This window comes from Spermophilus citellus (assembly GCF_964194105.1).
Source record: "Spermophilus citellus genome assembly, chromosome: 15".
In the NCBI taxonomy this organism is placed as follows: Eukaryota; Metazoa; Chordata; class Mammalia; order Rodentia; family Sciuridae; genus Spermophilus; species Spermophilus citellus.
Window position 1 is genome coordinate 44,236,228 of NC_138195.1, and position 27,462 is coordinate 44,263,689.

A 27,462-nucleotide genomic window follows, 5' to 3' on the forward strand; every position below is an offset into this window, starting at 1 on the left:
TATACAGATAGCCTAAAATAAGCACATGAAAGATCGTCAACATCATTAGTCAGAGAAATGCAAATTAAAACCAGTGACACATCATTATACACCCAATAGAATGGCTAAGATAAACAGTGACAAATCAAATGTTGGCAAGGATGTACAGAAACCAAATTATTCATACAGTGCTACTGGAAATGTAAAATGGTATAGCTACCCTGAAAAACAATTTCATAGCTTCTTATAAGACTAAACATGAGCCAGGCGTGGCAGCACATGCCTATAACTCCAGTGACTCAGGAGGTTGAAGCAGGAGGATCAGTTTCAGGCTAACCACAGCAACTTAGCAAGACCCTGTCTCAAAATAAAAAAAATAAAAGGGCTGGGAATGTAGCTTAGAGGTAAAGCATTCCTGGGTTCAATCCCCACTACTCAGGGGGCATGGGAAGCCAGGAATTAGGTAACAGAGTACAGCATCAAGACCAACATAAGCACAAGGAACTTCATTGTCAGGTTCCCAAAAATGAGCACTCACTCATTATCTAATAATCACAAATCACAAAATTTCAGGGCTGGGGTTGTGGCTCAAAGGAACAGTGCTCACCTAGCATGCGTGAGGAACCGGGTTTGATCCTCAGTACCACATAAAAATAAAACAAAGATTAAAAAAAAAAAAAGTCACACAATTCAATTATAAGGTCATTGACAGAAAACAAACACCAAAAAGTAACCATACCTGTGACAACATTGACTTTAGAATAAAATGAAAACATCTTGAACCAAGTTTCAGCAAAATAATTTTATTTTCTAACACATGGTAAACATACACATCCAATATGTGTTCATCTTGCCCACCTCTTCACAAATGACTTCCAACCACAACTGCTTTGACATTTAAGCATGTACTAAAGTTATCTTACTCGAAATACGAAAAATGCTTTTGGATAGGTAACATTCCGAATATATTAGACTGGTCACAGGAGAATTTGCTTTAATTAGATGAGTTCTATAAATTTAAAGCTTTGAAAAGCTACTACTTTTGCATCTAATAGTTCCAGATGAGTAGGGTGCAGCAGTATCATCTTATATTCCAGAGAAATCCCATCAGTTTTTCTGGTGATGGAACCACTTATCCACTGTATTCAGAGAAAAGAAAAACAGATCAGAATTGCTACTGAGAATCAAAATTACACACAATATACAACAATACTATACTTGCTTTAATGGATCCCACTACAGATTATCTCAACATAAATATAGTGATCTTCCTGCCTCAGCCTCCTCAGCCACTGGGATTATAGGAATGCGCTACCATACCCAACCTAGGCTTCCTTACTTTTTTTTTTTTGAAGTTTTTTTTTTTTGTTGTTGTTGTAGATGGACACAACACAATGCCTTTATTTTTATGTGGTGCTGAGGATCGAACTCGGGTCCCACCCGAGCTAGGCGAGCACTCTACCACTAAGCCACAATCCCAGGCCCAGACTTCCTTACTCTTGATATTAATTGTACAATGTGATTCTCAAATTTGTTTTAAAGTGGCAGAACCATTTTCTTAACAGAAAAAACAGGTTTCTAAGAGCTAAACAGGGAGAGAACCATTTTCCAGACGAAGCTGCCTGTTACCAGAGGGGAACGTGGAGCCCAGCCAACTCAAGGTCCCTCCCACATTGCCCATGAGGCATGTACATGGATCTCGAGGAACACTGGGTCACAGTTCGGAAACCAGTGTGATACAGAGTGGCACTAAAGGTGCTATGTAGCAGCCCATCCATCTTCACATATGCTAAGGAACTCTAAAAATGTTTCTCTTTTCCTTCTCTCTCCATGTTATGTGGTATACTAAAAATGTATTTATATATAACATGGATGAACCTGGTGCACATAATGCCAAGTTAAGTAAGCAAGGCACAGAAAACACAAATACAGCATGATCTCATTTATGTGTAGGATCTAAAAAGAGTTGAGTTCATAGAAGCTCAGAGTGGAATGGTGGTTGCCAAGGGCCAGAGAGTGGGAGAGGGAGGATAGGGAAAGGGAGATGTTGATCCAAGGGTACAAAGTTGCAGCTAGACAGGAAGAATAAGGTAGGGATGTGCTGCACAGAATGGCAGCTGTACTACATAATGGCCCTTCCTTCCTTACATGCTAGGGATTAAACTCAGGGCCTTGAGCAGGCTAAGATCTACACTAAGCTACAGCCCCAACCCCACTGTACACTAAAAATAGATCAAACAGTATATTTTAAATGTTTTCACCCCATGAAAAAAGTATGTGAGGTGACAGACTTAAGCATGATCTAATTATCCTATATTATAACATCAAAACATCATTCTGTGCTCCATATATACATGTCAGTGAAAAATAAAATATATAATTTTACATACATATACCCAATTTTTAATGATTCTACTGGAATGTAGATCTTACCATCTGTTGGTATTGTGCAGGCAGATTCACATGGTGGTGGTAACTAAAATAAATATTAAAATGCATTAGTCTGATGTGGGGGGGAAACAACTAAAAGTATACTGCAAAATTTGAAAGAATCTTGATAAAAGGCTACCCTAATTTTTAGGTTCTAAAAATAGTTGATAATATACAGGAATAGTGCAAGTTTTACTCTTCTGCTAAGAGACACTAACATATTCAAGACTCTTGACTTATCTTTTATGCATATAGAATAATTTTATATATACACACACACACAAAACATAAGCAGTGTTGGAAAAGTCAAGTTATAATAATAATTGATCAATGGGTTTTCCATCCCAGTTTTTCTTATTTATCTCAATGTTGTCAGGATTCATAGTAAACTTGTAACAGGCTCATATTGTTGTCCCTTTTCCCTATGCTGCAAGGTAGCCAAGTCAGAGTTCCATTACTTATTGACCATGCGAGGAAAGTGCTCTACCCCCGAGCTGTATCTCCAGCCCTTTTTATTTTTATTTTGAGAAAAAGTCTCACAAGTTGCCTAGATTGGCCTGGAACTTGCCATCCTCCTGCCTCATATGCCACTATACCTGGCGGTTTGCCTTTTTATTAAATACTGTAAGTGATAATAATTGAAGATGATCTGGTTCAGTCTTTTTTTTGTTAAGTCTAAACCACAAAATTAAAAATAATACAAAAACAAAACGACTGTTTTGATAGTTGGTTTAGTATCTCCCATGACATTCTTTTCTAGTATTACAATCTGCAGTGGTACCTAAAATTAAGTAACTTCCTCAATCCTTGCCAAAATGAAGACAAGTAAATCCATATTGGTTCTCTTGTGAAAAATGGCTTATGACAGGTAACAGGCACTTGGGTTACCTGGCACATTCTTCAGTCATTTTGATTTTTATGAATTATATTACTTTGCTGCCTGTCCAACTTATAGTTCAGTAGGATCATTCCTCAGCTTCTCCCCTTGGTCAAATGTTTACCTGTGTTCATGGGTTCGCATTTCAAGACTTCACACAATATAGGAGGTACTCAAATTATCTGTGAAAGAAGCACTTTTTTCCCCCTATTTGGCAACATATCATTTATCACTCATCTTTTTATTTTTTATTTTTTTGTAATTGTAGATGGACAGTATGCTTTTATTTTATTTATTTTTATGTGGTGCTGAGGATTGAACCCAGGGCCTTGCACATGCTAGGCGAGCACTCTACCACTGAGCCACAACCCAGCTCCCATCCTCTTTTTAAAGAAAACTTTTACATACAGCATCCACAATGGCTTTGGCAGCATCAGGATCACACTTGAAGGGGCTCTCAGACACTGTTGTATTCATGCTATGAATAAAACAAAAGTAGTCAGAAGACAAAATAACAACAACAACAGCAACAACAAATCCTCTTAAAAGAGTTAAAAAATAAGTTGAAGATTTAGACCTTATGACATTCAAGTTTGGTTGGTTGAAAGCTCTCTCACCTATATTAAACACTAATTATTTTGTAAAGGTGAATTTTTCTTGTGGTTAATTTTACTCAAATATCTATAGTTTAGATTTAAGAATCTGAGACTGGATACTTTCAGTTCTCACTGAAATAGCTGAGAAATACCAACTGAAATGAGAAACGTCTTTCCTAGTTGAAGAAAATGAAACAAAAATGTATCTCTGTTCCTATAAGGGCTTATGGGATATCTGAAACAAGACACTCCTGGTAAGAGTAATACCTGAACTCTACATTAAAATGTAATCAAAATCTTTATAAAGTTCATAAGCTTTGATAGAGAAATTTCCACTCTGAGAGCCCAATACAAGACTGAATCTCTAAAGATGTTCCCATACTGTGAACGGTAAACCAGTGAAAAATTGGAAGTAACCAAAATGTCCAACAATAAGGGATAATGAAAAATGGTTTAACCACGATAGAATATTATACAGAAACAGAATGTTACACCATATTATAATGGGAAAATGCTTACAGTATGGTGTTAAATTTAAAAAGCATAAAATTAATTGTGCATGCAATATAATTATAACTATTTTTAAAAGTATTATGTACTTATATAAAGGACCAGAGGAAAACCCCTCCAAATATTAATAGAGGTATCTGGAAAGTGTGATTCTGGGTGATTAACGGTCTTTTTGCTTATCTATAGTTAAATTCTTATTATAGCATTAATATAACATAATGTGTGCATAACAAAAAATATTAAAATGAGAAATGAAATATCTGCATTACCTGTTACCACTGATCTAAATTCCCAGTCCTTTTTATTTTGAGACAGGGTCTCACTAAGTTGCTTAGGGCCTTAATAACTGAGGCTGGCCCTGAACTTGTAATCCTCCTGCCTCAGCCTCCAGAGGTGCTGAAATTACAGGCGTGCACCACCAAACCCTGACTGTTCATTTTCACACAAACATGTTAACTTTTCTCGGATTTTCCTCTGTTTGTGGAATTATGATATTTTCAGTTTATAGGATATTATCCTGATATAGAAGATTCTTAGGAGAATTATTTTTATACAGTAGGATTTTCTTATACTTAAAGAAAAATCTAAGGCCACATCTATAAGATACATTCACTGTGGTACTACCAAAAAAAAAAAAAAAAAAAAAAAAAAAATCATGCATTTAACTACATTTTAAACAATGAATAAGACTATATCTTCTTATAAACAAACGATTGCTCTACCTTTTCCCCTTCATCTTTTTTCTTATAAATAGCTTATTGAAGTTAATAAGTTAAGGAATCAAGCCTTTGTTATGTATTGTTTAAAAAAGATAAGTAGGAAACGTCTTCTGATACATAAAAAATAATACCATTTATAAAACTTTTTAAAATTAGTGTTGTGTTTAGAAAGGTCATGCCTACTACAAGCAAAATATCTGCTTTTTTTTAAAGAATTTTTTTAATATTTATTTTTTAGTTGTAGCTGGACACAATACCTTTATTTGTTTATTTTTATGTGGTGCTGAAGATTGAACCCAGGGCCTTGTACGTGCTAGGCAGGTGCTCTACTGCTGAGCCACAACCCCAGCCCAGAAATTTTTAATAATAAATTTTTTCCTTTTTTTAAAAAAAAATATTATTAGGCCTGGGGATGTGGCTCAAGTGGTAGCGTGCTCGCCTAACATGCATGAGGCACTAGGTATGATTCTCAGCACCATGTAAAAATAAAATAAAGATATTGTGTTCACTTAAAACTAAAAAATATTAAGTGAACCCAGTGCCTCATGCATGTTAGGCGAGCACGCTACCACTTGAGCCACATCCCCAGGCCTAATAATAAATTTTTCTATCTGGAATTAAATACTGATGGTAAGACAGGGGTTGTAAATTCAAATGCTGGCAGAGAAAATCCAATTAAGAGTATAAAATAGGCTGGATGTAAGAAAATTGGTGCTGGGATGTTGTCCACAGAACATACACCAAGCACCTGCCTAGTTATAGCATATTTTAAAAATAAAACACCTGGATCACGATGGTGGTTGCCAGTATGCATGCTTGGTTTAAGGATTATAAGGAAATAGAAATCTAGTCTTCTTTTCTTCCTTAATAGCCAATTGGTTTAAAATCATTAATTCAAAAAATATATTTTTAACATATTTTTTAATCTTTATTTATTTTTATGTGCTTCACACATGCAAGGCAAGTGCTCTACCACTGAGTCATAACCACAGCCTTCAAAATATATACTGTATTATGAACTGTAAACAACATGAACCTACTATTATAATTAACACTCCTTTACACCTCTACTACCTTTGTTTTTTCTTTTTCCTGAATTCCTGGTTATTCTCACATGTAAATTGTTTCTAGAAGAAATTGAATGTCATTCTTTTTCCCTGCTTTGGGTACCAGGGATTGAACTCAGGGGCACTCAACCACTGAGCCCCATCCCCAGTCCTATTTTTGTATTTTATTTACAGATAGGGTCTCACTGAGTTGCTTAGTGCCTTGCCATTGCTGAGGCTGGCTTTGAATACACGATCATTCTGTCTCAGCCTCCTAAACCGTGGGGATTACAGGTGTGTGACACTGTGCCCAGCTCGAACATTTTATTATCTTTCTATTTAACATCTTGTATATTCCTCAACAGAATCTTAAAGTTTCCCTTTCTTGGGTCTTAAAGACTTACTATTTAACCTTGGTATTTTTTTTTTTTTATTTGTGCATGGAGTGGGGTGGCGGTAGGAAGTGGGTATTAAGGATTAAATCCAGGGGTACTCTTACCACTGAGCTACTACATACATCTGGATATACAATATCATCTGCAACACTTGCTCTGCCCTTTCCAATATTCCTATACCTCATTCCATTATCTATTTCATTGATTAGTATTTTCAGAATAGGTAAGTGATCACAGTGGGTAGCCTCTTGAGGAAGTCCACTGTACTGTTAAGAACGCAGGTTCGGGGGCCAGACAAGAGTATGAATTCTTGCTCTGACACTTATTCTGAAGTGACTGTGATTATATTATATTCAATTACCCCACACCCATTATAGGCTCAGCAGATATTAACTGCTTCATAAACATTAGCTACTATTAGTGATGATAAATTTGGTGTACACGGTAGACGCTGGTGTAGTTGTGATGCACCTTAAGTTTCTACATCAAAGGATAATAACCCTGCACTTATCTTTATCTTTTATATTCTGAATGCCCTGATGCCAGCAGGCTTTCCCATATACCCTCACACAGCTCTGACTTCACTGTCCTCTTTATGTTTTAGATTGTACTTGTTCAGAGTGTCCACATTCACTTGAGCACTGACAAAACTAGTTCTTTACCAAGTGAATGTAATAGTACAGTGTCTTACGGTTACTGAAACCTTGGGCACAAACTGGCTTGCTCTGTATTGAACATGCAGAAGAGGGGAACACTTACCAACTGATTCCTTTTCCATCCGTTTTCTTAGTCACTAATGCTTTCCAATAGTCATGAGTGCTTTTAATAATATCAACTGCAAAGTCCTATAATTTAAAGAGAGATTAATTAGTCACAGTGTAGAAATGTGTTTTTTTTTCCCCCATTACCATATGTCCATGCATAATTGTCACGGATTTTGTCAAATTCAGTAAAGAAGTGGGATGCGACCATTATGAGGTGAAGTTTTTTATTTTCATAATTAGGGATTTAAGCCAGGATTGCTTAACCATTGAGCCACATCCCCAGTCCCTTTTACTTTTTATTTTGAGACAGGATCTCACTAAGCTGCTGAGGGCCTCGCTAGGTTACCAAGGCTGGCCTTGAAATTGTAATCCTCCTATCTTAGTCTCTCAAGTCACTGGGATTAGAGGCGTGTGCCACCACGCCCAGCATGATGTGAGGTTTTTATTTTAAAAAATCATGCTGACACTATTTAAAAATTGTTTATTACTAAGAAATATGATAGACATTTCCCAAACCCTGATACTTTCTTTTGAATCACTCCTTCTGTTAAAAAATAAAGAGGGGCTGGGGATGTGGCTCAAGCGGTAGCGCGCTCGCCTGGCATGCGTGCGGCCCGGGTTCGATCCTCAGCACCACATACAAAGATGTTGTGTCCGCCGAGAACTAAAATAAATAAATAAATTCTCTCTCTCTCTCCCTTGCCTCTCTCTCTTTAAAAATAAATAAATAAAAAAATAAAGAGAACATTTAAACAAAGGTTAATAAGACACAAAGACTGTCTAAGTCTTTAGTCTTTTGTTTAATTTTTAAATGAGAATTATATGATTAAATTATAAGTCTCAATACAAACAGGCCTAAAGCTACAGTTATGAATGACATATCACCTTATCTTTAAATTCAGCATTGAAAGCAAATTCATTTTCTGGTTTTCCATCAGGAACCTTGTACCTTCTAAACCAGTCCACAGTAGCTTCTAGGTAGCCGGGTTTCAGCCGTTTGACATCATTTATATCTATAGAGTATAAGGAATTTGCAAGATGCATTATTATTTATGCATTCAACAAAAACATCAAATATTTACTTTGACAGACCTCCCATTATGTTTTAGGGGGCAGTTCTTTACTTCCTCACACTATAAGATACTTGGGGCTCATCTTTTCATTCCCTGCTGTAGTCATAGAATCTACCATTTCTCCCAGGATCTTAGATCCTCTTCATTGTAGAATCTGGGTGCCAGAGGAGCTCATCATCACTGAAAAGTTCTCCTAAACCCTCCCAGATGATAAAGAAACAGATATGTGTATACCAAGTCATGTACATACATATATTTAAAAACTTTTCTTTTGGTACTGGGGATTGAACCCAGGGGTGCTTTACCACTGAGTTACATCCCCAGACCTTTTTATTTTTTGAGACAGGGTCTTACTAAGTTGCTGAGATTGGCCTTGACCTTGCAAACTTCCTGCCTCAGTCACTAGAGTCACTGTGATTGCAGGTGTGTACCATTGCACTATGCTCAAAGTTATTTCTCTATGTCTCCATCTGTTTCTACATTGGGATAAATTTGGGTTCATACTGGTATCTCCAACTCTAATTCATTACTACACATACAATTCTAGCCACATCTCCTTGCTTATCTATAACCCCCCACTGCAACAGGGAGAAGCCTGGGTTCACCATCTTCCATCCATTTATTTAATTGCTCAGATCCAGTATGTGTTTAGTGTCTAGGCCTGTGAAGCATCGATCCAACAAAAACAACTTTACCAACTGCAGTCCAATGCTATGTGCAGTTCTTTCTGCCTTTGGTCTTACTAATTTCACTTAACCCTAAAGCAACTAAGGTCAGGGAGGTTCTTTCATACATTTGTAATAAAGTAAGATTCTTTCGTTATAATCTACATTTCATCCTGGAATTGACCTTATAAATGATTCTTTAAAAAATTTACATCTACTAAGGTTCACTCCCATACTGTATATTAGCTAATCTATTCTGTAAAACAATAAAATCACAAGCTTGGTAGCTTAAAATAACATGTTTATTATCTAACAGTCCTGTGGTGCTACTAGGTGTCTGCAGGGCTGTGTGACCTTTTTTAATATCTTTATTTTATTTGTTTATTGTATGTGGTAGTGACTCACACATGCTAGGCAAGCACTCTACCACTAAGCCACAACCTGGCCCAGCTATGCACCCTTCTAAGGACTCTGGGAGAGAATTTGTTTCCTTGCATTTATCAGTTTTCATAGACTGCCCCCTCCTCACCTCCAGCATTTTCAAGCCAGCAATGTGGCACCTCCCTGAGCTTTCTCTTGCCATCACATTGCTCTGTCAACACAGCTGGGAAAGGATGTGTGTGATGGATTAGGCCCACTTGGATACTTACTCCAGGATACTTCCCCCATCCCAGGCCCTTAATGTTAATCGTGTCAGAAAGCCCACTGGCCACAGGTGACATCTTCCCAGGTTTCAGGGTTAAGAGTTGGGCATTTCTAGAGGGGGCGTTATTCTGCCACTATGAAAATCTACGGGTTAGGCAAATGCACATTATCATATATCCACCGTACAGGGCCATACAAAATAATTTTACTGCTGTGGTAGGACAGACACCCATCTCTCAATTCCCAGTCTGTGAAAGTGCTGTTTCATAGCAAGGGGGGAAAATGGAGCAGATGGAATTAAGGTTGTTCATCATCTGACCTTAACCCTGGGGTATTATCCCTGGTCATCTGGGTGGGCCTGACGTAATCACAGAGGTCCTTACACATAAAGAAGGAAGATGAGTCAGAGGAGCTGTGACAAGGAACTCAAGTTTGCAGTGAGAAAAAAATGGATCTTCCTGAGGGCCCGCAGAGGAACACAGCCCTGCTGACACTTCTCCAGTGAGACCCATTTGACTTATAAGACTAATTCAATAACCAGATAAACGGTTAGAAGTAGAAGCAAGGTTAATTACTGATACATACTACACACATGAATGAGCTAGAAAATGGACAGTGAGTGAAAGCAGCTAGACACAAAAGGCTGCATGTTATACAAGTCTGTTTGTCCACGCCTATGGAAAAATTAACTCAAAATAAATCAAAGACTACAATGTAAAAGCTAAATTTATAAACTCATGGAAGAAAATATAAGCTCAAACCTTTATGACCTTGAATCAGGCAATGGTTTCTTAGACACAACACCAAAAACACAAGAAAAGGGCTGGGGTTGTGGCTCTGTGATAGAGTACTCGCCTAACACATACGAGGCACTGGGTTCGATCCTCAGCACCACATATAAATAAACAGATGATTAAAAGGAAAAACTGGACTTCCATCAGAATTTAAAACTCAGTACCTCAAAGTATACTGTTAAGAAAATGAAAGGACCAGCCACAGAACGAGAAACAGTACCACTGTTTTGATTAAAAACATGTCCACACAAAAACACATACAGGATCATGGCATTGTTTATAATCACTAGAACCCCAATGTCTACACCTGGTGGACACACACAAAATATTAACATCCACACAATGGAACAAAATTCAGCCATACAAAGGAGTGAGTACTGATACAGGCGACATGAAAGAACCTAGAAAACGTGAAGTGAAAGCAGCCAGACGAGACAGCGTGCCATACAGGCCCATGTGCATGAAACCTCTAGAGACAAAAGTAGACCTAGTGCTTGCTAGGACCTGGGAGAAGGAGGGGAAAGGAAGTAAACTGACCTCGTGGTGGTGGTTGCACAACCTAGTGAATGTGTTAAATACCAATGAATAAAAATATTAAGATCAGGGGATGAGGTTGTGGCTCAGTGGTAGAGCACTCACCTAGCATGAGTGAGGTGCTGGGTTCAATCCTCAGCACCACATAAAAATAAAAACAAATAAAAATAAAGGTATTATATCCAACTACAACTAAGAAAATATTTTAAAAAAATGATAAAATCAGTCACGGGTATGGTAGTCAATGCTTGTAATCCCAGCAATTCCAAAAGCTGAAGCAAGAGGATGGCAAATTTGAGGCCAGTCTCAGCAATTCAGCAAAATCCTATCTCAAAAAGAAATGAGGTTGGGAATGTAGCTCAGAGGTAGAGCACTGTTGGGTTCAATCTCCAATACTCACCTCCTAACACACAAAAAGATAATGTCAACAAAACAGAATGTCCTTTTAGGGCAAAGGAAATTATCTGGAATTAGACAGTGGTGATGATCACACAACTTACTAAATACATTAAAAGAAAATCCAATAAACCCAAACAGATTTTTTTTCTTTCACAGAACGAAAGAGAACTTGTCCCAAGTTCAGTTGTACAAATAACAATGCTTTGTTCCTCCATTCTTTAACAATGTGGAGTCAGGGGTTTACAATTCCAATCATATGGGTAAAGTTTGGTCTTGCCTAAGAAAGTTAGAAAGACTTAATTTTCTTACCATTATAATTCGCTGCATCAGGATCATCCACGTTAATGGCAATGACTTTCCAGTCAGTTTCTCCTTCATCAATCATAGCCAATATGCCTAGAACTTTCACCCTGATTATTTCACCTCTTGCACATACCTGAGGGGCAATAATCACAGTCAGGACAGAATTACAGAATGGAAGTTTGAAACAAAGTTTTACTTGGGAGTAATAGGAAATAAGAAAGGTGTCAAATTTCTGCAAATTTACTTGAAGATTGTTCCTTGAAGTAAACTTTTAAAATTATTTATTTAAGTACTAGGGATTAAAGCCAGAGGTACTTTACCACAGAACTACATTCCTAGCCATCTTAATTTTTATTTTGAGAAAGGGTCTTGCTAAGTTGTTAAGGCTGGTCTTGAACTTGTGATCCTCCTGTCTCAGCCTCCCGAGTTGCTAGGATTATAGGGATGCGCCACCTTGTCCAGCTTGAAGCAAATTTTTAAAAGATATAAATGCTTTATCAGTCTTAAGGTTGAAAACAAGACCTGTAAGTCCTGTTCTCTTATAGGTCAGAAGAAAATCAGTAACATAATTCAGGGTAATTAATAATACTTTTCATATTGTCTTTGTGCTGAAGAATAAGTTCACCATAATTTGTTTCAGAAACAATTTTCCTTTTTTTGAGACAGGGTCTTGCTATGTGTTTCCAGGCTGGCCTTGAATTTGTGATCCTCTGCCGCAGTCTGGCTGGGCACAAAATCACAAGCCACTCACAGCCTTGTAGATTCAAACAGCAATTCTTTATTCCCGAACTCTCACTGGCACTCTACACGCACGTTCTGGGAAAATCCACACCCTCCACTGGGCTCTGCATACCAAATACCCTCTGAATCCTGGGAGAACTCAACGGGAACTCAGGGAACTCAAGGAGCGGGCGCCTGAGGCAGCAGGATATGCCCTATTCCCAGCAGGATCCACCCTAAACCCGGATTGCCCTAAACCCTAGGCTGACAAGGAAATTGCCATGCGTCATTCCTACTTGGCTGTGGCTCTCAGCAATCCTCCTGCCTCAGCCTCCTTTGTAGCTACGTATCATTGTAGCATGTATCATTGCAGCAGACTTAGATTGGCTTTTTTTTTTTCCCCTCCTTTTTGAAGTAGTGGGGTTTGAACCAAGGGCCTCTTACATGCTAGGCAAGTCTCTACCACTGAGCTATTTCCCCTTTTGAAAAAAATTTTGAGATAAGGTCTTGCTAAATTGCCAAGGCTGGTCTTGAACCTGTGATTTTCCTGCCTTTGCCTTCAGAATTGCTGGGATTACAGGCATGTAACACTACGCTTAGCTTCAGATACATCTCTTAATGTGCTTTACTAAGACTGAGGCAGGAGGATCACAAGTCCGAGGTCAGCCTCAGCAATTTAGCAAGGCCCTAGGCGACTTGGCAAGCCCGTCTCAAAATACAAAATAAAAGGCAGGGAATGTAGCTCAGTGGTGAAGGACCCCTATTTTCAATCTCCAGTACCAATTTAAAAAAAGAAAGAAGTAACTATAATCAGAATTTTAGAGCAACCCTACTTAATAGAAGAATCACTATCATAAGCTTATGTGGTCCATTTGGCTGGAGTCATTTCACCAATCTCTTCAAATCATTAGGTTCAGTTTGCTTTGTACTAAGATAAAATGTGCCTCTTGGTGCCCTTCACCTATTGGCTAGCTGTCCATCTCCCAGGACACTGAAGAATATCCCCTTCTTCTACATTTCCCAGATTAGGTTTAAATGTACAAATGGCAATGTATAAATGCTTGGAAGGAAAGAGAAACCAATCGCCAAAGAGACATCACTATTTCACTAATAGTCATATACTGTATTCACAATATTTTTTAAAGCATGAATTTTGATATATTTCATTAATTTCATCTTAACACAGTAGAATAAAATGTCCAATTTCATTACCTTGCTTCCAATTTCACAAACATCAATTGGGTCATTGTCACCACAACAGCCAGTATGTTTATCACTGTGTCCTGGGTCTTCCCAAGTCTAAAAAACAAGGATTAGGGTATATCATTCTTGTATATGTTGCTGACAAAGTGGATTATGTTGACATTAACAGATAACATCCCATAACTCTTTCTGCAAAAACACGCATCTTCAACTATTTTTTTCTCATTTTTAAAATTCTTTATTCACTTTAAGCATCTAAATAAGACACTAAGACACTAAAACAGATGTGGGTAGGCAGCAATATGAAAATAGAAATGATACTTTCTTATGTTAAAAGCATCATTGCTGACCAGGAACCACAACTAAAAAGTTTCATCAGGATTTTCTGAAGCTTAAATTCCTGGCTTGCTTTCCTTGCTAAAAGGCAAGCCAGGACCCTTGCAAAGCACCACACAAAAGAACTGAAACCTGTGCTTGTCAGGAAGTTAGGTTTGAAATGCAACTGCTGTTTTTCTTTTCTTCCTCTATCAGAGCATATTTATGACTTGGATTTGTTTGCCTATTCAGCTGATGTGAAAACAAAAAGATAAAAATGAAGAGGGATAAATAAAGAAGACCATATCCAACAAAGCATTTCAGCAATGTTTTCCTAAAGGCACCACACTTAAATACTAACACTAAATGAACTGAAGTACAAGGTAAGGCACTGTAGTAGGGCAGACAACTTTGTGATTACCCAATAAGCTAGATGAGTTTGACTTATGTTCTTTCTAGTAACTTAAAATTGTTTCACAGTAGATTTCATTTAATAGACTTAATGGTGAATAGAAACAAACCACTTATCAAGAGGAAAAATTAAACTGAACAGTTAGTAAGTGCCTCAGCATTAGCCTAGCTAAACCAGAATTAAATAAATGTTGTTTACTCATAATAGACTCATAATAGTGACTCTTCATTCAAATATCAAATAAGAATCTGCTGCGTACTGGCATTTTGGTAGAGATAAATTAGTAAACGATGCAAAATATACCCTTCTAGAAGGGCTAACTGCTTAAGAAAACAGGACTCCCTCCCATCATTACTTTACCACAAAGAGCTTGACCCAAAGGAGGAATCGGGACCCTAAACCTAAAAGTCAATGGCTATGAGAACTGCATGTGAGGTACTATATGCTTTATCTCTGCCAATAACTTCAGGAACTGAATATTATTAATGTCTCAGGGAGAAAGAAAGGGAGATAAGTCCAGAACCAAAAATCAGTGCTTTTAACCACCATCTTATGTTCTCTCTTTATTAGTTGTAGACTTGGGCTGGGGATACAGCTCAGTGGTAGAGTGTCTGCCTTGTACGCATGAGGCCTGGAGTTTGATCCTCAGTAACATTCCCCTCAAAAAAGAAGTCTCTATTAGTAGACATGCCACTTAATCTGGAAAGAAAGAATGCATATATCTTATAACCAGTCCATTAAAAAAAAACAAAATATTTTGGAAAAGAATAAACTTTCAAATCTGAGTTTAAATGTTGTATTTAAATTTCAGCTAATTATGGAAAAAAGGGTATTTAAGGAAGTATTAAAATGTATTAATTACCCCGAAGTTTTTTAAGTCTATATTTTCTGAAGGTGTTTAATATATATATATATATATATTCTTTTTTTTTTTTTAACTAACCACTTAAGTTAATTTTTAGTAAGTTAAAAGAGTATATTTTCAGGAAGTACATGCAAACATACCTGAGGGATGGCACCATAGTTCCAGATATACCCCTTGTAGGGGAACAAATTCGCAACATAACGGAGTTTCCCTTTTTTCACATCTTGCTTAATTGGGTTTAAAGGGTCCTTTGTAGCAATCTGAAAGATTCAAATAGATATCTAAGGAAATGAATTATGGCATGTTGTCTCCTAATTCCACTTTTAACAATTAATTTTATCCCTAACATTTTTATAATTTGGACTAACATGTTTTCACAATTAGCCCTTAAGTGGAAAGCTTAATTAGGCAATTATCAATTACTAATTCTAGACAGCAACAACTAAAATTAGCTGGAAACACTTGAAAAAAATACCAAGATTTTTATTAAAAGGGCAAAACAAATATAATCCAATTTCATCTTTCTTTTAAAGCATTTAAAATTATTGAAATATCTGAGTGTGCTGGGTGCAGTGCACATGCCTGGAATCCCCATGGCTCAGGAGGCTAAGTCAGGAGGATCTCAAGTTCAAAGTAAGTCTCAGCAACTTAGCAAGACCCTGTATTAAAAATAAAAAATAAAAAGGGCTGGATACATGACTCAGTGGTTAAGTGCCCTTGGGTTCAATACCTGGTACCAAAAAAAAAAAAAAAAAAAAAAAAGCATGAATGTATATTACATGCAAAACATGTTCAAAAAATTCAACAATAACAAAAAGGCAACCATGTTAGGAGTCATCAGTAGAAATTAACAAAATGCAACAGAAATTCCAGTGAGATTACTTGTAGCTGGGATGGCTAAAGAGGAGTCAAGAAGAATTTAAGAGTAAGAGGAGGAAGTTGGTGTGGAGGCACATGTCTACCAATTGGAAGGCTGAGGCAGAAGACTATGGATTCAAGACCAGCCTGGGCAACTTGGTGAGACCCTGTCTCAAAATGAAAAAGAAAAAGTGCTGAGGGTACAGCTTGGTGGAGAGTACCCCAGGTTCATTCCTTAGTACCAGAAAAAAGAATACAAGAAAAAAAAAAAAAGTTTGAGAACATCAGAAGCAAAGGTGTGGGGAAGGAAAGTCTGGAGCATATTTACAAATAGTAAATGGCTAAGTTTAGTGTGAGCACGGAGAAGAGTACAGATGTTTCACCCTTAATAATACCTAATATCCTAATAATATCTAATATCTAATATCCTAAGTCTGATATTAAAGGTGAAACATTACCTCCATTTTTGCATTAGACCAGCGTGGAACTTCAACAACCATGTGAAAGATATCCTGGAAAAACAAAGATAAGATGACCACAGGAGCTAATTTGTCTCTTATTACCGGAAGCATGTGTGTTTCTTCCAAAGTTAAATTGTTAGTCTGAGGTCAATTTTAGCAACTTAGTAAGACCCTATCTTTTTTTTTTAATATTTTTATTTTTAATATTTAATTTTTAGTTTTCGGCGGACACAACATCTTTGTTTGTATATGGTGCTGAGGATCGAACCCGGGCCGCACGCATGCCAGGCGAACGCGCTACCGCTACCGCTTGAGCCACACAAGACCCTATCTTTAAAAAAAAAAAAAAAAAAAAAAAAGATGGGGGATGAGAGAACATCCCTGGACTTAATCCCCAGTACAGGGTGGGAGAGAGAAACCCCTAAATCAGCCGAATTACTTGATCATACTTTAACAAAATTATACAGCTATATTACCTACATTATTCTCCAAATTTGACTGCTTTTCAAAATCAAGTCCCAAAAGGACTAAAGTCTGTTTGGCATTGAAGAAAAACATATTCCAAAAATGTCAGGCAAACACAGTAGTACTGTAATTAGCTAAGAGCCTTAAGTTGTGTGTGTATGTATTTACTGCCCCCCCCTTAAATTGTTTACCGTAAAGTAGATGATTTTCAGGAGCATGCATACTTTTTCATCTCATTTTGCATACCAAGTTAAATATGGACTTGGCAGAGGCTGGGGTTGTAACTCAGTGGTAGAGTGCTTGCCTAGCCCATGTGAGGCACTGGGTTCGATTCTTAGCACCACATATAAATAAATAAAATAAAGGTCCATTGATAACTAAAAAAAGATATTTAGAAAACCAATGGCAAGTCCATATTTTTTGTTTAACTAAAACCGAGCTTTAAACAGACCATTTACTTTATTATAGGTGAACACAATATCTTTATTTCAATTTTATGTGGTGTGAAGATCGAACCCAGTGCCTCAAGTGTGCTAGGCAAACACTCTACCACTCAGCCAGAACCCCAGCCCCAGACTATGATTTATAAAATTTACAAATTTTTTTTTAGTTGTAGAGGGACATATAATATTTTTATTATTTTTTAATGTGATGTTGAGGATCGAACTAGTGCCTCACATATGCTAAGCAAGAGCTCTGCCACTGAGGTATGGCCCCAGCCTCCAGACTATGATTTTTACCAAGGAATAAAACTTGTAGTGAGTTTTTCTGTTTGTAGCCCCTAGAAGGACACAGATGAAGCTTAATCTGCAATCATTCTTTTATCAAAAATGTATCTTTAAACTGGGTGTGGTGGTGCACACCTGTAATTCCAGCAACTTGGAAGGCTGAGGCAGGAGAACCATGAGTTCAAGATCACCTCTGCAATTTTGTGTAGACTAACTCAAGATCAAAAATGAAATAGGCTGGAGATGTAGCTCAATGGCAGAGCACCCCTGGGTTCAATTCCGAGTACTCCCCAACCCCCCACAAACATCTACCTTTAATAGCTCAGCAGTATAACACTTGCCTAGCATGTGGAAGGCGCTGGGTTCAATTCCCAGCCCCACCAAAGGGAAAAAAAAAATGAAAATTAGAGCTGAGTGATAGACCTAGCTATTCAGAATGAGCTAAGAGGATCTCATTTGTACCCCAGAGTTTGAGACCAATTGGGGCAACATGGTGATATTCCACTAAAAATAAATAAATAGGGCTGGCGCTGTAGCTCAGTGGTAGCCCAACATCTGTCTTGCATGCATGAAAACCTGGGCTCAACCTATGAATGAATAAAATGAAATGAAAATTACTTACACAACTTTTTAGAAGTACCCCTCTGCTATTTTGCATGAAAAGACAAGGCTGATAAACTATCAGGGAATAAGTCAAAGGTATCAAGTCAGAAATCACCTTACTGTTGTTTTTAAACAAGCAGAAAAGCTACATATGTGTACATTCTGCCAAGCCTCCTGATGCCTATGGAATACCATATAAAGCCATTAAAATAGAGATTTCACTTAAATCTGGGACTGAATGAACCACTCTTTTCCTATATCCCTATTAAGTAATAACTAGATGGTTTAGAAAATGTAACAATTGTTCATGGGTAGGAAGCCTCAGGACCAACCTCTGGTTAAATGTCACTTTGTCCACTGTAAGTTTTCAAGAACTACATTTATCTAGTATCACGTCTTAGCTATGAAAAGGAAAGATCTGTAAACTATGTCAGGGATTTAAAAGTTTTCATGAGCAATATCTTAAAGATTCACAAGGGGGAGCTATTACCACATGAAAGTTCAACTAAGTAGCGGTTATTTTTTTATTTTTGTTTTTTGATACTGATATTGAACCCAGGAGTGCTGCATCCCTCATGACATGACTTGTGATCTGTTTACAACACTAGATCTAAAGCCTAGTGAACATGACACGCTATATCATAGATTTATACAAGTAGCTGAAATGAGCACTTTCAAGTTGACTCATGATTTATTTCTCTAGAAAACTTCAGACAGAAATCAAGTAAAGGCCAGACCTGAAAAGAAACACAAAAATCACCCTCTGATCCCACCACTCTCATTTTTTTTAAGTACTGTTTTACTTGTCAATGCACCTTTATTTTACTTATTTATATGTGGTGCTGAGACTCGAACCCAGTGCCTCACACATGCTGAGCAAGCACTCTATCACTGAGTGACAACCCCAGCCCCCCACCACTCATTTTTTAAAGTTTTCAGTAGAAGACAGTGGTGGTTGTAGAAAGAATATTTTTCTAAAACCATCTAGAGATTCGATATAAAGAAGCTAATACCAAATGAGTTGCTTTATATTTTTTTTGAATTTCAGATGTACAAAATCCCTATCAGAGAGCTCACATAGGGGCTGGGGCTGTAGATAAGTGGTAGAGTGCTTGCCTAGCATGTGTGAGGCACTGGGTTCAAATCTCAATAGCGGATATAAATAAATAAAACAAAGGTTCATCAACAATTAAAAAAGAGTTCACATAGGTAATAAGGAAATGATCCAGCCCCATAATGGTTTTGAAGAGGTGCATCAGGTTTTTCATCATTCCAAGAATATTTTACCTTATTCAGTGATCACTGAGCAACAATGGCTCTTAACAGTGACTTTTCAGTTTAGGCATCAAAGTTGGTTTTATGATTATAGAAGGATATTCTCTCCAGTTGTTAAAAATAAATGGATTCCTAAATTATTTAATTGACAAATGACAGTCTATTTTAGAAGCTAATGGAAAGAAATATGATGAACAAAGTTTATACTATTGTGCCCTATTTAGAATTGTAACAGCAAAGGAAAACATGTCAACCCCCGCCCCCCCCCCACACACACACACAAATTTTTTGCTCAAAGATTGTGTTAACAGGACTGGGATTGTGGCTCAACGGTAGAGCGCTCACCTAGCTCGTGCGAGGCCCTGGGTTCGATCCTCAGCACCACATAAAAATATATAAAATAAAGATAATGTGTCCAACTAGAAAACAAAAAGATTGTGTTAACAGTCCAGAGGAAGATGTTTAACCTATTAAAGTAAAAAAAACAAAAAACAAAAAAACATACATACACAAGACTTTCAGTAATACTGGCCAAGTACCCTTATCCAAAAAGCTTGGGACCAAAAGCATTTGACTTCAGGTGTTGGGATTCTGGAACAGTTACATAGACTCTACTAGTTGAGTATCCCTAATCCAATTCCATTGCTCTGAACATGAAACATTTTGAGCATTCAAAGTTTCAGATTCTGGGCTGGGACTGTGGCTCAGTGGCAGTGCTTTTGCCTCTCATGTGTGAGACACTGGGTTTGATTCTCAGCACCATATAAAAATAAAATCAATAAATAAAGGTCCATCAACAACTAAAAAAAAAAAAAGTTTCAGATGCTTAACCTGAACTTTGTTATTGTGCAATTACAAAGATTTCTTGCTTATGGCAGTCAAACAACCCTGTTAGAAATACACCCTGCCATATGTACCAACACAGAGTGGTAACTTAATCCTCCAAGTCTTAACAATTCTTAGTTTATTCTAAACACCTACTTTTCCCCTTCAGATAACTTCAGAATTACTAAATTTTGAAAACAGATATTTTAATGGTAATTTATTTTCTCCTCTTGCTTGATTTTTTTTTAATAAAAAGAGCCTACATTTCTAGTTATCAACATTTTTATCATTTGCAATGACGAACTAGAACCTTTCCCAAGAAAAATGCACAACTGCCCCAAAACTGCAGAAAATAAAAGTTTCTAAAACATCAACCTATTTGATTAGAAGCTTGACCTTTTTGGAGGGGAATAAGAGACAGTTCCATATTTACACAAACTACTATATGTTCCCAACAAGTTCAGGAAAAACAAAGATGTTACATAGTCAGAACTAGTTTTTAACATGAACATTTAAGGTCCATGGACTAGGAAAACACCACACTTCTAAAATTATAATATCAAGTCATGATATATGAGCACTTTGTATCTTTATCTACTCAGTGTTCATATTATTTACCATGTCCTGGGATTTTTAAATTCCTGGTATCTTAGAAGTTCTTAGAAGATATTCCTGAGCCACAAGTACATGTGTGTATATATATTTTAATTTTTTAGTTGTCAATGAACCTTTATTTTATTTATGTATATGAGGTACTGAGAATTGAACCAGTGCCTTGCATATGCTAGGCAAGCGCTCTACCACTGAGCCACAACCCCAGTCTCAGGTACTTTTATATTTGATCCCCAAACAAAGGCAGAGCAAAGGGAGTTCATACAAAAAAAAAAAAAAAAAAAAAAAAAATTATATATATATATATATATATATATATATATATATATATATATATATATATATATCCAGTGACTCCTTGCCTTCACCTACTCTACCCACTACATTTGGACATAAAACACCTGAGTCATAACAACTTCCAGGCCTGGCTAACTTGACAACCTAATGGCATAACCAAATTGGATGTTACACACATTGAAAGATCCTAATGTGCAGTACAATATACAAGCCTTTGGACATTTTTCTTTAGTGGAGTTATGTTAAAGGTACATCTTTACTGTTAGTGACATTCCCTCATTACCTCAAAGACTTACCATACTAGAGATAAAGATTATGACCACACACACAAAAATACATCACGTAAACTTAATCACATTGGAATTGGAGAGGAAAGAAAGGAAAAGAGAAAGGAAACTTTGGGAGGTAGGTAATAATCCAAAATTAACCCGTGTTGTCCACACCTATGTTTGTGTTTTCAACAACTTCCCTGAAAACAAAACAAAAGAGCTTCGTCCAGCTTCTCAAGGAGGAATCAGAAGCAACAAGGTCCTTAGGTTCTGGACAACTGCAGAAATCCAGAGCTCACACGTCTGAGCCAGCACAGGGTGGCAGAGGGTAGAGGCTTCCTGAGTAACCATACCACGATACAAGCAACCCCATACAAGACTTCAGTGTCACAGGGTAACTGAGTAAAGATGTTTTGTACAACACCAAAAGGTCATCTCAGTTTCCTATCTTGGAATATTTGAAGCAGCAATAAGAGCAGGTACTATGACTTCTATGATGATTCTGTTCTTGGCTAGAACACTGTCTAATTATTTATGAACACCAAAAATCAATTATGTGTAAAGTGGTTTCCTTTCTGAGCTCACCTGCATGCAAAGGTACCTCTTCATTATTCAAAATGGTCGGAGTCGTTACCATGAAGTTCTTTACGTAGGATGTAAATACTATTATTCAACAAATGGATAGGTCAAACCGACCAAATGAGACCAATTCAAGAGGTGGGGAGGAATCAGTAATTCATCAGCTCTCAGAAAATCAGATGCAACAAACCGAGTTTCTGAATAGATAAAATTTTGAGTCTTCTACAGGAAAACACATGCCAATTAAAGGTCCCTCCTGTATAACTATGGCACATAACTGTCTTGGGGCTCTGTGCTCTATCGTCTCCAACTGGGGCCTAGTTCAGGCAGGCTCCTCTGAAGCAACACATGAAATGGATTTTCTGCCAGTGCCTAAGTGTCAACAGGGAACTTAAGCAAACTTCCTGGCAGAAGAACAGTACAATATATTTGTCTATTCCTAAGAGTCAAGCCCAGAAAACAGTAAGACTGAGCACACACAAGGAAAAAATTTCATCTACTATTATTCTACACACGCATCACAATGTGACATTCACATGTAGTATGGATCAATACTAAGCCAAGGAAGGTCAGTAGCCTATGTGGCTTTTATAACTCAAACTTCTTCTTGAAGAAAAAAATATGAAATGTATAAAACCAGATATATATCCTGTGTCAAGTTCCTGGACACAGTACAAACCCCTCCCACTGCAAAGGAGGCTAAAAACAAAAAAAACCTAGGTTTTTTGGGGTGTGTGTGTGTGTTGCTGGGGATTGAACCCAGTGCCTTAAGCATGCAAGGCAAGCACTCTACCAACTCTACCCCAGCACCCCCCCCCCTTTTTAACATAACTAAAGTTGTGAAAATATGTGCTGAGGATACAGCTCAGAGGTAATCACTTGCCTAGAATGTGTAAGTAAGGCCCTGGGTTCTATCCCTAACCCCACAAAAACAAAAAAGTCACTGGTTAATCCTACTACCCAAGGATTATAAAGTTTGTTTTCTTTTTTTTTTTAAATATTTTTTAGTTGTACACAACACCTTTATTTTGTTTATTTTTACGTGGTGCTGAGGATCGAACCCAGGGCGAGCGCTCTACTGCTGAGCCACAACCCCAGCCCTAAAGTTTTTAATATATATCTAGTTGTAAATATTTTTCCTAGAAAAGTAAAGATTCTTATTAATTTATGGTAAACATACCAATCTACTAAATCTCCAGCTCATTGGGTACATATAAGAACAGATAACTAGTGAGGCATGGTGGTGCACACCTATAATCCCTGAGACTCATGAGGCTGAGGCAGGAGGATTTTTAGTTCAAAGCCAGCCTCCGCAACTTAGTGAGGTGTTAAACAACTCAGTGAGACCCTGTCTCTAAAATAAAATATATAAAAAAGGGCTGGGGATGTGGCTCGGTGGTTAAGTGCCTCTGGGTTTAATTCCTGGTACCAAAATAAACAAACAAACATTATAGTCAAGATTTTGTGCTAGAGTAATGAAGTACTAAGATTTTAGTTCTAAACACACAAAGACCAATGTGATTTTTTTATTTAATAAAGCACCCTAAAAAATTCTGCCTCTATTCCTCTAATCTTTCCCAACATGTAGTTGCTTCTTTAACTGAATAATCTGGTTTTAAGACTGATTTCTTGCCAGGCACAGTGGCACACACTTGTGATCCCAGATATTTGGAAGGCTGAAACCTCAGGAGGCTCAGAAGTTCAAGGTCAACCTGAAGAAGTTAGTGAAACTTTGTGTCAAAAATGAAATCAGAGCTGGGGCTGTAGCTTACTGGTAGAGTGTGTAAGGCACCGGGTTTGATCCTCAGAACTACTTACAAATAAATAAAATAATTAAATAAAGGCACTCTACCCATCTACAACTACAAAAAAAGATTTTAAAAAAGAAAAAGAGTTGGGGATAGTACAGTGGTAGGACAGACTTATTTTTTATTTAGTCAATAAACTTTAAAATTTTTTTTTTAGTTATAGATGGACACAATATCTTTATTTATTTTTATGTGGTTATGAGGATCAAACCCAGTGCCTCACAAGTGTGAGGCAGGCACTCTAACACTGAGCTACAGCCCCAGCTCCTAGTTAATAAACTTAACTAAGCACAACAAGACATTTTAAACATTTGTTAGAAACATTCCATATGTAGAAATAGCTGATCTGAGTAAAAGACCATGTTCAAATGACAGGGATACCTTACCTTATCTGCGTAAATTGGAATATCATGAAATGGAGATATATATTGTCCTTTTTCATTTTCTGCAAAATAAATTTAAAAGGTTATTACTGTGGTCATATTGCCAAATGCATGAAGTACACATTTTTGTTTTTATTTTATTTTCTGGTACTGGAGATTGAACCCAGCCCCTTTTTTTATTTTGAGACAATGTCTCAATACGTAGTTCAGGCTGGCCTGGAAGTGATCTTCCTGTCTCAGCCTCTGGAGTTGCTTATATTAAGGACTGAAGTACATATTTTTGAATATCAAAATTTTATTTCCACATCTAAACAAAATAATCTGGTTGTATATTTCGTTTTTCTTGAGCTTCTTCCCAGACTATTTTTACCCAATGCACTCTGTAGGTATGTAACAGGCAGGAACACCTATTACAAGTACAGGAACTGCCTTGCATCCCCTAAACCTAGCATTGCTTAGTATACAAAAGATGATCAATTTTTTTTTGACTCATCTTGTATCACTCAAATGTATACATAACTTTTATATAAAAAAAACCTAGAGAAGGGCGCTTAGATGCTAAATTATAAATCATGTTGCTTTAAGTGATGTTTTAAGATGGCTATCTTAAATAATGGCTTTTAAGACTAATCAAGTTGCAACAACTCTTTGCAGGTAATTTCTATACTCTAGAGACTCAACTATCCAAAAGTCATTTTTTAAAATGTCCCCAGGACTGAGGATGTATCTCAATGGTAGAGGACTTGCCTAGCCTAGCTGTGTGTAAGGACCTTCAAGTACCGCAAACAAACAAACAAACAAATAACCACACATACACCCTTTTCACTATTCTGTTCTTAGAAGACCTAACAGTCCATCCACATTGAATCTCATCAAGTTTAAAAAACAAAGTGGAACAGAAAAACTTGTGACTGTCCAGAATCCAGTAGGGGTCTCTTCAGAGTCAATTGTGACTTCACAGCCTTTCAGACCCTTAACAGTGTTGCATTTTGTTTTTTTGTACTGGGGATTGAACAAGGGGCATTTTACCACTGAGCTATAACCCATTTCCAGCCCTATTTTTTGTTGTTGTGTTTGTTTGTTTGTTTGAGATAGGGTCTAACTAAGTTGCTTAGGGTCTTGCTAAATTGCTGAGGCTCACCTCAAACTTGCAATCTTCCTGCCTCAGCCTCCCAAATCACTGAGATTACTGGTAGGCACCACAATACCCAGAACACTTAGAAGTTTTAACAAATGTAAAGGTAAAAAACTTTACTTTCCATATTAAGGAAAAGAAGCTAAGAAATCTAATTTACAAAAAGCACATGAAATTAATTACATAGTTCTAGCCAGGCATGGTGGAACACACCTATAAATACCAGCAGCTCAGGAGGCTGAAGCAGGAAGATTGCCAGTTCAAAGCCAGCATCAGCAACTCACAGGCCCTAAGGAATTCAGTGTTATAACCTGTCTCTAAATAAAACACCAAAAGCGCTGGGATGTGGCTCAGTGGTTAAGTGCCTCTGGGTTCAATCCCTGGTACAAAAAAAAAAAAAAAAAAATTACATATTTATTTCTTAAATTCTAGAGAGCTCCATTTTATAGTTTACTTTAGTCAGGGTGAACTACCTTAACAACCACTCACTCACTGTCAATACACAACCTAAGTACAAACACTGTTGTCTGTTCTGCCTATGTAGTCTGAAGATAATTCTCAGTTGATCCCCTCACCTCGAAACCAGTCACTTCTCTAAGCCTATTCTATAGAGAAATTCTGAAGCCAACACTTCTCAGTGAACTATTAGCCAAAAATTCCTGCACTGTCCTGGCTGCTTAACTCTGACATTGAATAAAATGGGGAGTCCCACCCTTCCGGGATTTTATCTGGTGGTTTAATCTTCAACTAGACATGTAAGCTTTAGGGCTCACTTTCCTTTTCCTTTCAAACCAGGCTACGTTTTGCCAGGTGCTTTGTTCATTCTTTCAGTACTCCCTTCCCTGCCCTTCATGCGCTAACTCAAGAGCTCTCTGCACCTGCCCATTTCCTTTACATAAAACTGAAAAGAGGTTAAAATAGAAGCGACTTAGGTGACAGTTTTCTGACGCCTCCGTTAAAGCCATTTATCTATTCCTAGTATCTGAGGGTGGGAGGGTAAGATCAAGATAAATCCGGGTAGCTTTCCTGTACCAGCAAGGAATAAGGTGGTGCGCCCAGACAACCTGCTCGCTTCTCAGTGCAGGACTTGGGATGGGTATCCTAGGATGCCGACCCCCGCACCCGAGTATAAACTTGGCACTTGCTCACTCGTGTTCCCCAGATTGACGTCACCTGTCTAGCTGGAGCTGCACTCTTTCTGTTTCAGAAGGAGCACTCCTAGCATCAGTGCTACGGGAAAACACGCGGTGCGAGAGCCAGGAGCGCGACCTCCGAGGATGGGTCGTGCGTGACCCGGGTGTCAGTCTCCTAGTCCCTAAACGAGGACGACTACTTGACCCGGCTCAGCGCATACAATCTGGGCTAGGGCGGAGGGATAAAGGTCTTCGGGCGGTCACCGCCCTCGGTCCCCGCAATCCTCTTACGGGGATTGTTTTACCTCCAGGCACCTTCCTAGGGTGACTCAGTGGATTCTTTCCCATCTGACCCTGCTGGAGCCCGAACCTGCAAAACTAGCCGGGCCCGGATGTGGGTCCCGCCGAGCAGGTGAAATGGGAAGCCTCCTCCGTCAGAGGGGGATGGCCAGAAGGCGAATCTTGTCCCTCCCGCCAAGACGTGGGGACGCGCCCGAGGAGCCCAGCCCGCGCCGCAGACCAGGGGCCGAGAGCGGGCCGCAGCGAGGCCGGGAATGAATGGGCGGCCGGGGGGAGGGAGGCGGCGCAGGCCGCCAATACTCACTGAGGAAGACTCGGTACTCGAGGGTAAAAGGCGCGGCGCGCTCCTCGCTGCTGAAACCGCTCATGGTGCCGGAGACAATTGACCGCCACCGCCACAGTCAACTGCCTGCACGCGGCGCCGACTGACAAGAAGAGAGCTAGCGCCTGCGCACCGCGAAGGCTGGACCGCGAACCGGTGGGGGCG

General features: G+C 38.1%; 1 protein-coding gene across 1 annotated transcript; it reads right to left on the reverse strand.

The window, feature by feature from the left end:
• Positions 1-762: 762 nt before the first annotated feature.
• PPA1 (inorganic pyrophosphatase 1) lies at positions 763-27,462 on the reverse strand. The gene is made up of 11 exons (XM_081267106.1): positions 27,280-27,462; positions 24,411-24,469; positions 16,561-16,614; positions 15,385-15,504; positions 13,662-13,748; positions 11,736-11,862; positions 8,202-8,329; positions 7,312-7,397; positions 3,695-3,764; positions 2,413-2,455; positions 763-1,118 (listed from the first exon to the last, which is right to left on the reverse strand). The coding sequence occupies exons 1-11, from the start codon at positions 27,341-27,343 to the stop codon at positions 1,087-1,089; spliced, it is 870 nt and encodes a 289-aa protein (XP_081123232.1). The 5' UTR covers positions 27,344-27,462; the 3' UTR covers positions 763-1,086.

Coding starts and splice junctions, on each gene's coding strand:
- PPA1 (XM_081267106.1), bottom strand. CDS start 27,343: ATGAGCGGTTTCAGCAGCGAGGAGCGCGCCGCGCCTTTTACCCTCGAG. Junction 7,398..8,201: donor ATGCTGAATTTAAAGATAAG/GTGATATGTCAT, acceptor TTTAAATTATAG/GACTTTGCAGTTGATATTAT. Junction 1,119..2,412: donor CTGCACAATACCAACAGATG/GTAAGATCTACA, acceptor CTCTGAATACAG/TGGATAAGTGGTTCCATCAC.